Genomic DNA, 12,177 nt, shown 5'->3' on the forward strand with positions numbered 1-12,177 from the left:
TTTTTCTTCAAACGAGTTTGTTCTTTAATGAAAGACTCATATTTTCAGTGGGAGAAGCGGCAACTGAGTCTTTGATGGCAGCTGAAGAACTGGAGGACCAAACGATGCTCTTAAAATCTGATGCAGACAGTGTTACCAACAAAATAGAAAACGAACTCAAGCCAGCGATGCGCAAACTGACTTCTGAGGGAGAAGAGAGTATCACTGCAGCTCAGAACATGAGTAAGATTGAATACTGGACATTTCATAACTAAGTCTTCAGTTTATGAATGTTCTTTGTGGTTTTTATACAAGTTACTTAGGATTTTCATATCAGTGGTCATCACATAAAATCAGTTTGTACTCTTTATAATGTTTCAAGATATGATATTAAACCACTTCAGTATTTACAAACTAATTTATTGTTCTTTTATTCTGCATTATAAATTTAATATTGTCCGTAGCATATTCATTTGAATACAGAACATTAAGTTTTTGTTTGTTACATATAATATTGTACTGAAAATAAGATATTATTTTTCCTATATAATTATGTGAGGAATAATCAGCTATGATTTGTGTTGAGCAGTGGTGTAAATCAATTGTGAATTATCTTACAAAAGTTGTAACTATGTATGTGTAGTTTTACAAATGGATTAGTTTTAGGCAACAACTATTAAATCCATTAACATAACACATTACGGTTGCTAGTATTTATTTGAGTTATTTTATTACAGTTTCGCAGGTGAATGCAAATGCACGTAAGGCACAAGATCTGGCCTCGCAAATCGCAATGACTGCCCGGCGACAACAAGAAGAGTTTGCTGTCTGGAACAACTCTATCGCAGCTAAACTGAATGAGTTACGTAGCAAAATCATGCAAGCGAGGCACACGGCTGATGGGGTAAGTAATAAAAATCGAAAGATAAATAACAAAAGTAAAAAATACAACAAAACCAACAATTAAACCTCTTTTTGAGGGTGAACATGATACCGTACAAACCTGCTATCAGTTTATTTTGTCCATTGGCCTATCACTTTGTTTATGACAATAAATCCTTTTAAAGTATGATTTAAATAATTCCTAATGATTTGTTGAAAAAATTCATTTGTTGAGTCTATTTTTTATTTATAAATATTGTACAAATAGCAAGTTTCTTTGTCATTGATAAAACCAATAAAGGTAGGCTGCTGAAGACGAAATTAAAATGTTATGGATTATTTTATACTTTTGTCTAGTAATAGTCACAATTAATTACTAATTATAAGGCAGTTCTTTTTGTAGTTTTTTTTATGATGGAGGGTCTGTACAAGTGTATGATAGTATGATAGTGTCACGTACAATTCTAGTTATATTTGACTTACCCAATTTTGTCGTGTTCTCTTAAAAAAGATTGAGCATATTTTTATATTTATAATTACTGTATTTAATCAAAATTTTTATGATTCTGCAAAGGGGTAGTTGAGTCTTAACTATAACTATTTTTTGTAAAGACATGGTTTTGTAGATGTTAATTATTATAAAAGTTAATTATATCTTTTGAAATGTTTAAGAGCACATCAGGTGAATATATTATAATAACAAATGACATAATTTGTTAGTCAGCCAGTTAGAAATCTGATTTTAACGATAGAATCAGTCTTCCATTGTCACTGAACATATGCAAAGAAATACTGGTGCCTGGATGTGTGCAGGTCCTTGGAAGTCAAAGAAATAAAATATGGCTGCGATACCTGGACTTAAACGATCTATCACAAGAGCTCTCATGATTCAAACTCCACACAAAACTCTATAACTTAGTTGATTTTAATTATTCATTAGGCTGCTATTACGAGTATTTATTAAGAAGTTAAATACGTTATCACTAACTCATATAGCATTAAATGATGTACTATTTATGTAGATGTGACTAGTAGATACAATAAGATGGGCACTTGCAGATCCGGCTGTCCATGACCAGCAAGAGTGACGGTGGCAGTTGTGTGCGCACGTACCAGCCTTCACACCTGGAGCCCAGCACCATGAGCTCGGTAGTGCTGACCTACGCCATCAGCTCCCAGCAGCGTGATGCCTTGCTCTTCTACCTTCCCAGCAGCTCCTCGGTACTTGTGCTGCTGTTTGTCTGAAAGTAGTGTCAGTGATGTTGAGGATTATTGTGTTTGCTATAAGGATTCTGTACATGTTTACTGCAATCTTGGAAACCTGCAATGTGTTGGATGGCATACACCATCAATATGGTTTTAGCAAACGAAACAAGAACAGTATGTTGCTATCATAAAAACTTATACGAGGTCCAATCAAAAAGTATCCTACCTTTTGGTGCAACCTAAAACTGAAGTTACCTGAAAAAAGCTGGCGTTAATTTTCTTCAAAATAAGCACCCTGAGAAGCAACACAACGATTCCAGCGACGTTTTTACTTCTGGAAGCAGTCTTGAAAATCACTTTTCGGCATCGCCATGAGATCAGCCGTCGTTTTTTTTTCATAATTGCTTCTCGACTTTCAAATCTGGTGCCTTTCAATGGTTTTTTGAGGTGGGGGAAGAGCCAAAAATCGCATGGAGCCATATCTGGAGAGTACGGAGGCTGAGGAACTTGCGGAGTGCCGTGTTTCGCCAAAAAAGTTTGAATGAGCTGGGAAGAATGAGCTGGCGCATTGTCGTGGTGTAGCCGCCAATTTTGAGACGCCCACAAGTCAGGTCTTTTGCGGCGAATCGCATCTCGGAGACGACGTTGGACATTTAAATAGTACTGTGCAATTCACAGTTTGACCCTCAGGGGCATATTCATGGTGCACAACTCCACGGTGGTCGAAAAAAACAGTAAGCATCACTTTGACATTGCTTCGAACTTGCCTTGCTTTTTTTGGCCGAGGATCCTGGGGAGACTGCCATTGTGATGACTGAAATTTGGTCTCAGGGTCATATCCATAGACCCAACTTTCGTCTCCAGTTATTATCGATGTCAAAAAGTCCGCATCATCCTCACAACATTGCAGCATGTCCTCGGCAACATCCAATCGCCGTTGCTTCTGCTCGTCTGTCAGCAATTTTGGCACAAATTTTGCGGCTACCTGGTGCAATCCCAAGTCATCCGTTAAAATTGCTTCAGCTGATCCGAAACTGACATCTAACTCAGTACTTACTTCCTCCACAGTCATTCGACGATTTTCACAGATCAAAACTTTTGCTTTCTCGATGATTTCCGGAGTTCGACTTGTTTTTGGTCGGCCCGAACGCGCGTCACTTTCTGCCGAGGTTTCGACCACTTTTGAAACGGTTATACCACTCTTTAATCTGCGTAACACTCATTGCCTCATTTTCGAATGCTAGCTGAATTTTCCGAATGGTCTCACTTTGTTTTTCTCCGAGTTTCACGCAAAATTTAATGCAATAACGTTGTTCCACTTTTTTCCGTCATCTTCACAGTTAGAGAAAACCGATACGCGCACTTGACTTATCAGTACATACTGACCTGTCTCTGGCGAACCAGTCGGGGGATCAAGATAAGACTTTGTACCTTTCCTTATCATAGTAGGAACTATTGTTGCAACAAATCTTATCTCATTATTGGCAGCAGAAGCCGCGATACACGACGAGGTCGGATACTTTTTGATTGGACCTCGTATAATGTTAAAATTGGCTTAAAATGCAATTGTTAAAGAGCATTTTGAGTATATAATTGATTTATATTCTAAATTGTTATACATATTTATTTCAATTTCATAAAGTTACCAAAATTAAATTTGTATTGTAATTATATAAAACTGTAAAAGGTTTATATCTTGCACCATCTTCACAATCTTGCGATTGCAAGATGGAATGTAAAAGGAATCACCAGCCAGTATCAAAGAAGTATCATCAAGCAAGACTTTCAATAAACTAAATTCCATTGCTAATTAATAAACCACTGTACAACAACCATGGGGTTTTGAAAGTAATGTATGTATTATGTTAATCCACAATTTAAGACAAAAATTATTTTTTAGGTTTATGGTACGTATAATCATATCTAGTAAATGACACCATTCTGTGGATAGTGTACTTTTTATGAGTATAGTTATTTGATTGATTAAAGCTTTCTAAAAAACAGTTACCAAATGCTTAAAAGAAAAGTTCTAAAAATAATTTCCTTTTATTTCAAAGTATGAATGTTTATAAATGCCTCCTGGCTGGAATATAACTGTATATAATTTGTGATTTTCCTCAACATACATCTGGAAAGCTTAAAAATATATAAGTATAAGTAGTGTAACTAAGGCCAAAAATCTAAAAAGATATATGTATATAACAGCAATCCAACTTGTTAGAATACAGCAACTAATTTTGAATCAGGCCTATTTCATTTATTTAATTTTAGATATGTTCTGATTTATTCTACCCCCCCCCCCCTCAGATCAATCGATTCACCCCAAGTCCTAATTTCACCACTGATGTGTATAGTATGTCCTGTCAGTATAGTTGTCAGAAAAAACTAAGTGAGGTACAATGTTGAAAACATAAATTATTATGTTGAAAACATAAGATTATTCTTGTTTAGAATCTCACTCAGAATTTTTCAGTTAAGTTTAGATGCCAAAAAAGAAACAAATTCCAATCTGAGGATGTTTTGTATGTCTTGATCTATGAGTGACCGTCTTCATGGTCTATGACCGTGAGTGTCTATGTCTTCATGGTAAAGTGCATGGACCTAACACAAATTCATTATTGCCAGTTGTGTATAGCCCTTGATTTAATGTTGGTAATGCCAGTAAAAAAAAACTCAAATTGTACTTTAATTTTAGATGGACACTAAATACTTCACGGCTGACAAAAAATAAAATTTACATCTAGTTTCTGTTACTGTTTTAACCGACCATTTTAATAGGCATGTTTTATTTCAATAATTGATGTGTTGTATTGTTGTCCAGGAGGACTTCTTAGCTGTGGAGATGGTGAACCGTAAAATGAGGTTTGTGTGGAATGTGGGTGGTGGTCCTGGTGAGGTCACCCACCCTCTCCACATCCAGACCGCCGGAGACCTCAGTAATGACCAACACTGGTACCGTGTAGAGGCAGAGAGGTGGGTCCAGAGTCAGAGTATACCTTGAAATATGTTTAGAGTTATACTCAAAACAGTATAGGATAATTTTACATTAGGATATAGAGCTTTGAGATTTCTTTGGTACCACGTTTACTAGTCTGCCCAACAGAAAACTGTAAATCTCTTAGTATTTCTGATCATTAGGTTATTGTAGCTTTCCCAAATATCACTTGATCTTACTAGCAAGACTACACAGGGCTTCCACAAAATTTCCTAATATCATCCATCCATGACTTGCTATTTTGACAGTTCATATCTCATTCAGCCCTAGAAACGATGAATGATGGGCTAGGAATGTGGTTATAACATACTAAAACAAAACATAATGGGTTTAATTCCCAGAGAAGTTAATAATAATTTTAAAAATGGTTTTGAACTGTACACCTTCAAGTTTAGTAATTAATATATCTATGCTGAAGAAATTCCCTTTCTCCAAAACATTTCGATGCTTATTTATAACACCATTCAGACATAATAATGATAAATTTTAGTTTTATTAATTTTTAATAATTGTTAAAATATGAGATTTATCAGGATTTATTTAAGAATAATAATTGTTAGTAATTTATTATTTACCTCACTTATCTCAGTCAGTAACTAACTAAAAGGAATAAAGTATAACAGGAATTAAATTACAAGTTGTGCTAGATTAATGGGTGCATGAAATTACAGAATCAGCAACGTCGGTCGATTATCGGTCCGGCCGCAAGTATTGCCTGACGGGTCCCCCTTGGCCAGCGGCACCCCGGTCACCAACGCCTCTGCTCCTGGCTCGGGGCGGCTTGACGTGGGCATGGGCGACCGGGTGTGGGTGGGCGGGGCTGATAAGAGACCACCACAGCTGCTGTCCACCCAGCCGGGTCTAGTGGGGTGTCTGCACCGCCTCGTCCTGGACGGCAGACCTATCGGGCTGTGGAACTTCCGCTCAGAATCCAACAATGCTTGTACGGCCTGCATCGAAGGGTTAGTTATGTTTCCATATGTACCTACAAGTATTTAACCCTTTCCAGACCGTCTACAGATTACATTTACTAGTCAAAAATACCTAACTCACTTGAGGCATTTTGCATAGTTTTTCTAACACGATTGTAACTCTGTAATGTTTACAGCTAGAATGGTAATGTTGTTGATTTATTCCTTATGACATCCTTTTACATGTAATGTACAAAAATATTATAAAGATTTTAAAATTTCATATGATTAAAATGTTTCAAAGATAAATACTTCTAATTGACTACGAGGAACAGATTTTAATCTATATCTAATGTTACCTGTGGGTTTTGTTACTTGTTATCTACTACTGCTGTCAGCATTGTTATTTATCATCTGATTAACACACAAACACTATATTTTATTAATAATATTATTTTATTATTTTAATGTCAATTATCTAAATGTCCAATGGAAGGATGCTAGTCTCAAAAGGGTTAAATAAATTTAAATATAGTTAACTGGTTTTAAAATATTGAAGAACGTGTAGAATATCCTTGAGCAAGAGATTTTTCCTTTGAAAAGATAGTTTTTTTAATTTTCATAATTCTGTAATTAAATGTGAGAAAGTCTCAATTGGTATTATTCTGGTAAATTTATAAATATCATATTGTATTAATCTAACTAAGGTGTAATTAGTACATCAACATTCTAAACAATTTAAAAATGTAATTTATTGATATTTTAGGGCTGAAGAAGTAAAGGACGAGCAATCGTACACCTTCGCTGGAGACGGCTATGTCGTACTGCGTCATGAAAGTTCTAGTGCCTACAACAAGTATCTCTTCAGCGTCTCACTAAACTTTCGCACATTTGATGAAAACGCATTACTGTTCCTTGCAGTTAGCTCCCAACCAGTAAGTCATATTGATACTTTCACTACAGTTCCTGTCCACAAAGACTGTTTATACTTACTATTGCTTTTCCAATTAGTAATTTCCTGAGTGAAACAAAATTTGTTTTGTTTGTTCCAGGATAGATTTGTATCTCTAACTCTCTCCCAGGGCCACGTTGTATTCCGAATCGGTTACGGTGGAGATTCAAGTTTAGAAATTTCCACTGTTAAGACGTACAACAATGGAAATTGGACAAGGCTTGAAGCCACTCGTTACTTTGACAGGAAGAAAAAAGTTGAAAAAGGTATTTCTACAGGAGCCAAATAAGAAATTAATTTTAATTTTTTATGGGTTTATTCAATATTTAATGAAGCAAGGAATATATTGTATCTAATATAATTAGAGTTACAATATTAGTAGGCTAAACTTTTGATCTGTTTTCAGGACTTCTAAAAATGGAAACAGAGTTGATCGATGGAGCCCCAACTCCTCCACCTGGCCAAGACGCAATTCCTGACTTTTTCGGAGCCAACTTCTATGTTGGTGGAGTTCCCCCTGGGTTCAAGGCCCCCATTCCCCTCCCTGGGTCGTTCCTGGGCTGCATGTCTGATGTACAGGTGCTCCAGGAAGGTTACAACCTTTTGCGCAACCGTTTCTGGGGCGTACAAGGGTCGTGCTCTGATAAGGTTGGTACTGGGTGGATTTCGTGAGTCTTGATTCACTCTTTGTTGCAATTAGTGAAGTCTAATTCTCTTTCTTATATTAGGTTATGGCCGATTAGAGGATACAAAGTCTGGGACAAAACATTGCTAGACCTGTACAAATGATCTCAGAAAGGCATTCCACATCTTATTATTTGGGATAAAAAATGTATTCCAAACCCTACAAAGAAGAGATGGTCTTTTCATGAACTGTTTCAACAAAATTGGTTTGCACAAGACAGCTAAAAGCTATAAAATGACAGTTTCTCATTATAATGTCTAAAACTGTAACCTTTAAACAATAACTTGTTACTTAGTTCTGAAAGTGCTGTAAACGTGCATGTGCATGAGGTGTGCAAGCGTGTATATGTACAAAAACAACATTCATCCATGTTTTTTAAAGGTAGTTCCAAATTATTCCACTATAGTGTGCAGGAAGTATGTTTTCGAGATATACTGAAGATCACTTGAGAACCTATGTACTCGGCCATGTGATACTACCGATCTTTGGTTCATAGGGAGCACTCTGTACGTATGTGTGTACATTACTGCCATACTGAACAGCTGTTGTACTCTGCTCTGTAACCCATCCATAATATATGATTCACATACTTTCATATTTGTTACTTTAATCTCTCAGTACTACTTTATAAGCACAAAATAATAATGTATCTTTAGACTAAAATCTTATTTATATATATTTGCATAAATGTCATGTATAATAGTACACATACATGTACATGTATTTTACATGTTTTAGATACATAGTATACTCAACTTTGTAAATTTTATTAGTATATAGAGATTTTGTGCTCTACAAATTGATATACCATTGTTTACCTAATTGCAAGTTTTATAATGAATCTGACATAAGATATAAACTTAATTATTTTGATCTATTGATGAGTAGTAAAATAAACACACATGTACTGTTAGAAAATAAAATTATGAAAAAATATGATTACAATTTGTTTTTTTTACATGGAAAAGATAAAAATAAGCATTAAAAAAAACTCAGTTTTAGATAAAAAAAAAAAAAAAATGGAGCTTCAATCCACAGTTAGACAGCAAAAGTATTTGATACTTTGAGAGTTAAAATTGAGCTAAAATTGCTGAAACTGCAATATCCTTCAATAAACCAACAATTGAAATGTCAATTGATGTCTGTAAATAATGTTACTAAACACATTTGATACAAACAAATTCAGCAGGGTATTATTATATCCGTTTTCACTGTGCAGCATATTTTTTTCCGTTCTTTATAAGGAAAATTAAAGAGACCTAGGCAATAATTTTCGAGGTAAGGGAATTAATTACATGTTTTTACATTGTAAATAGTGTTTATCGTCCTAAAATATAACAATAGAACAATGAAGGCTTTGTGAAATTAACAGTGGAAATGTGTTTGTATACAGCCACTCACTGTAGTTGGGTTCCACGGAGACGGATACCTGGAACTGGCATCACATTCGCTCAGGAAGAAGTCCTCCTTCGGGTTCGTGTTTGCTACTGTGCAAGAGGATGCTCTCCTGATGCTTTCTACATTTGAGGGGCTTGTCAGTAAATATTGACCAAACATTCACAATTAACCACTTGTTTTATTAATATAATACTAAACAAAAAAAATTTGGAAGGAAAAAAAGCATGTTATATTATGTAATGTTTTGCTTTTTTCATAAATACAACTTTTATTACAGTTTTTTTTCATAATGCTTAAATGACCTTGGAAGCAATACATACAATAATTAACAAACATGGAGCTTATTGAGTTTAATAAACCGTTATGTTTTGAATGTGTGCTACGTTTAATATTTACCATAAACTTCTACTCTTAGAAAGAATTTCCTCATCATTAATTAAACTCTTGCTAACATGGGATAAATTCTGTTAATAAAGCTAAACATTATTCATTTTGTTTAAGAGTGTGTGCTTGTGACCTTTCACAGCTAAGCTAAGCTTGTTATATAAGAATCTTAAATTTTTCTTCGTTTGCTTTGAGTCGAGCCTTTTTCAAGTCATTGATTGTATGTGATGTAAAATATTACTCATCACCTTTTGGTAAGCATGTTATGAAGAAATAGTACTATTCTGTTACATTCAATTTATCCCACCTTTCAACAATGGAATCTGTTTTGTGCTTGTAGTCAATTAATTATCATGGCAGTATTGTTATCGAAAGCTGCATTAATCACTAATGTTCCGTTATGGTACATATAATCTAGCTAATGGATAATTCAAATCAGAATAAAATGTAGTTTATTTATATAAAATTTTGAGAACTTTTATTTCTTTTCCTTAACTTAATTTTATTTATTCTATAAGGCAGTTAATTATTTGTTTATAGTTAAAAAATTGGATAACTATTATTATTTATTTGTAATTAAAATTAATTGAAATTAAATTAATTGGTTGGTTATGCCTGAGGAGTATTTAACCCTTCCGGTGAATCGTTTTTATTTTACACAGGAAAATTCTGATACTTACAACAATAATAACTTTTATTAAAAAATTACGTAATGGCCTTTAGGCACTGACATTTATTTTATTTCCATTTTTAACTTTTGCAAAAAGTTTATCAATTTTTATTCTGAGGGATTATTAACCTGCTATGTATTTTAATCAATAGTTGCAATTATATTTAATTTTACAAAATATTTTGAGGAATTTATTCATAGTCAATTACCATTTTGTATTAATAAAACATAACATTTTCTAGAAGCACTGATACTAATTTGGGACAATTTTAGTAAATGCACTGCATGTGTGGGGTCTAACAGGGAAGTGTTCTGATTACAGGAAGGACGTTATCAGCCTCTCGAAGATAATGAAGAACTAACTAACACTATTGAACAGGAGGTAGGCATACAGAACTAACTAACATTGTTATAATAAACTCCTTACTGCTTTTCTTGACTGGATTACAGGCAATCATTCCACCTGATTGAGAATGACAGTCTGATTGAGAATCATAATCAGTTTACCATACAAGACAAGACAAGACAAGACAATTCTTTATTTTCACATTCATCAAGAAGGAAATGGCGTCAAATACATATTATCTTAAAAATTTTTCCCAGGTTTGTTGTCATTAGCTGCCTAGGTTTTCACATTTCTCTGCGAGTCGGCTCTCCAATTCAAGAATTCTTTTACTGAGTAAAAGGGTCTCTCTTGGAACCAGGAGTGCAGGCTTTTCTTCAACTTCCTTCCTTCCATTTTCTTCAGCTCATCAGGGAGATTATTGAAGAATTTTGCCCCAGCATAGGTTGGTTTTTTGTTTCAGAGAGAGTTAACTTGTGGATTGGCAAAGTAAAAGTTATTGGCATGCCTAGTATATGTAAGAGTGAATGTCTTGGTGCTGTTGGACATTATGAGTTGTAGCTATCACAATACATTCTACAATATAAAGGCTGACTACTGTTGATAACCTCCACTCTTTGAATACCCCTCTACAGCTCTCTCCTACATCCCAAGCCGGCCATGATTCTTAGAGCCTTTTTTTGAAGAATGAGGATTCGTTGGAGATTTCTTTCAGTTGAACCACCCCAAACCGCTAAGCCATATCTCATATGGCTTTCAAACAGAGCATGATAGGCTGTTATTGTGGCGTTTGTCGTGCTTATAGCTTTCGTCCTTTTTATGGCATAGATTGCTGAGCTAAGTTTAAGGCATAAGTTATTAATATGATTTAGCCATGAGAGTTTGTCATCAACAATGATTCCAAGATAATTAGTTGAGCTGACAGATTGAAGATTTGGTAGATCTGAAATGTCATCCTTCTTGTTCCCAAATGAAATTTGTTTCGTCTTTGATTCATTAAAAAACCAGGTCATTGTTTCTACAATAGTCCATAGCAATGTTAACAGCAATGTATGAATTTATTTCTAGAATTTCTACTGAGCTATTGGCAGTTAATAGCATAGAATCGTCCAGCGTACATGACTAAATTACTGTAAGAATGTAAAACGTTAGGAAAATCATTAGTAAATAATATAAAAAGTACAGGCCCCAACACAGATCCTTGCGGTACACCACGGTCCATTGACAGGACCTCAGATCTAGAAATTGTAGTAATTCTTTTTATGGTCTGAGTCACTTCTACAACCTGGCGTCTTCCTTCAAGGTATGCTGAGAACCATGAAAGTGCTGTTCCTTGGATTCCTAGATGAAAAAGTTTTCTTATAATCAAGTCATGGCTTAGACAATCAAATGCCTTACTCAAGTCAAGTTGCACTCCCACTACATTATTTCCAGCCTCGATATTGTCCACAATGTGCTCCAACAGATCTACTATTGCAGTCATGGTGGATCATCCCTTAATAAAACCATGCTGTTCCTCTGTCAAAAGGTTGTTCAGTTGAAGATGCTTGAAAAGTCTAGAGAGTACAATTTTCTCAATAATTTTTGGATTCAGTTGGAATTAAAGATATTGGCCTAAAATTTTCTATGTGTGTGTTTACTGGATTTTTTGTGAAGAGGGATAACTTTGGAAATTTTCATACTTGAGGGGAAAGTACCATGCAGAAGAGACAGTTGTGTGATATGAAAAAATCGGTACCGCTACTTCATTTTTGCAAAATTTTAGAATTTTT

General features: G+C 34.7%; 1 protein-coding gene across 4 annotated transcripts in view; it reads left to right on the plus strand.

Annotated features, from left to right (window-relative positions):
• Positions 1-12,177, plus strand: part of LOC124364643 (laminin subunit alpha-1) — a 180,843-nt gene that overhangs the window by 147,183 nt on the left and 21,483 nt on the right. For 2 of the 4 annotated variants that reach the window (XM_046820269.1, XM_046820270.1), the window contains exons 35-44: positions 49-222; positions 717-883; positions 1,921-2,082; positions 4,889-5,040; positions 5,734-6,024; positions 6,740-6,908; positions 7,026-7,191; positions 7,332-7,573; positions 9,004-9,144; positions 10,385-10,444. In XM_046820269.1, the coding sequence (XP_046676225.1) occupies positions 49-222; positions 717-883; positions 1,921-2,082; positions 4,889-5,040; positions 5,734-6,024; positions 6,740-6,908; positions 7,026-7,191; positions 7,332-7,573; positions 9,004-9,144; positions 10,385-10,444 (1,724 nt within the window). Of the gene's footprint in view, positions 1-48; positions 223-716; positions 884-1,920; positions 2,083-4,888; positions 5,041-5,733; positions 6,025-6,739; positions 6,909-7,025; positions 7,192-7,331; positions 7,574-9,003; positions 9,149-10,384; positions 10,445-12,177 lie in introns of all 4 variants that reach the window. The other 2 variants (XM_046820272.1, XM_046820271.1) reach the window with 2 other exon arrangements.

Source organism: Homalodisca vitripennis, chromosome 6, assembly GCF_021130785.1.
Source record: "Homalodisca vitripennis isolate AUS2020 chromosome 6, UT_GWSS_2.1, whole genome shotgun sequence".
In the NCBI taxonomy this organism is placed as follows: Eukaryota; Metazoa; Arthropoda; class Insecta; order Hemiptera; family Cicadellidae; genus Homalodisca; species Homalodisca vitripennis.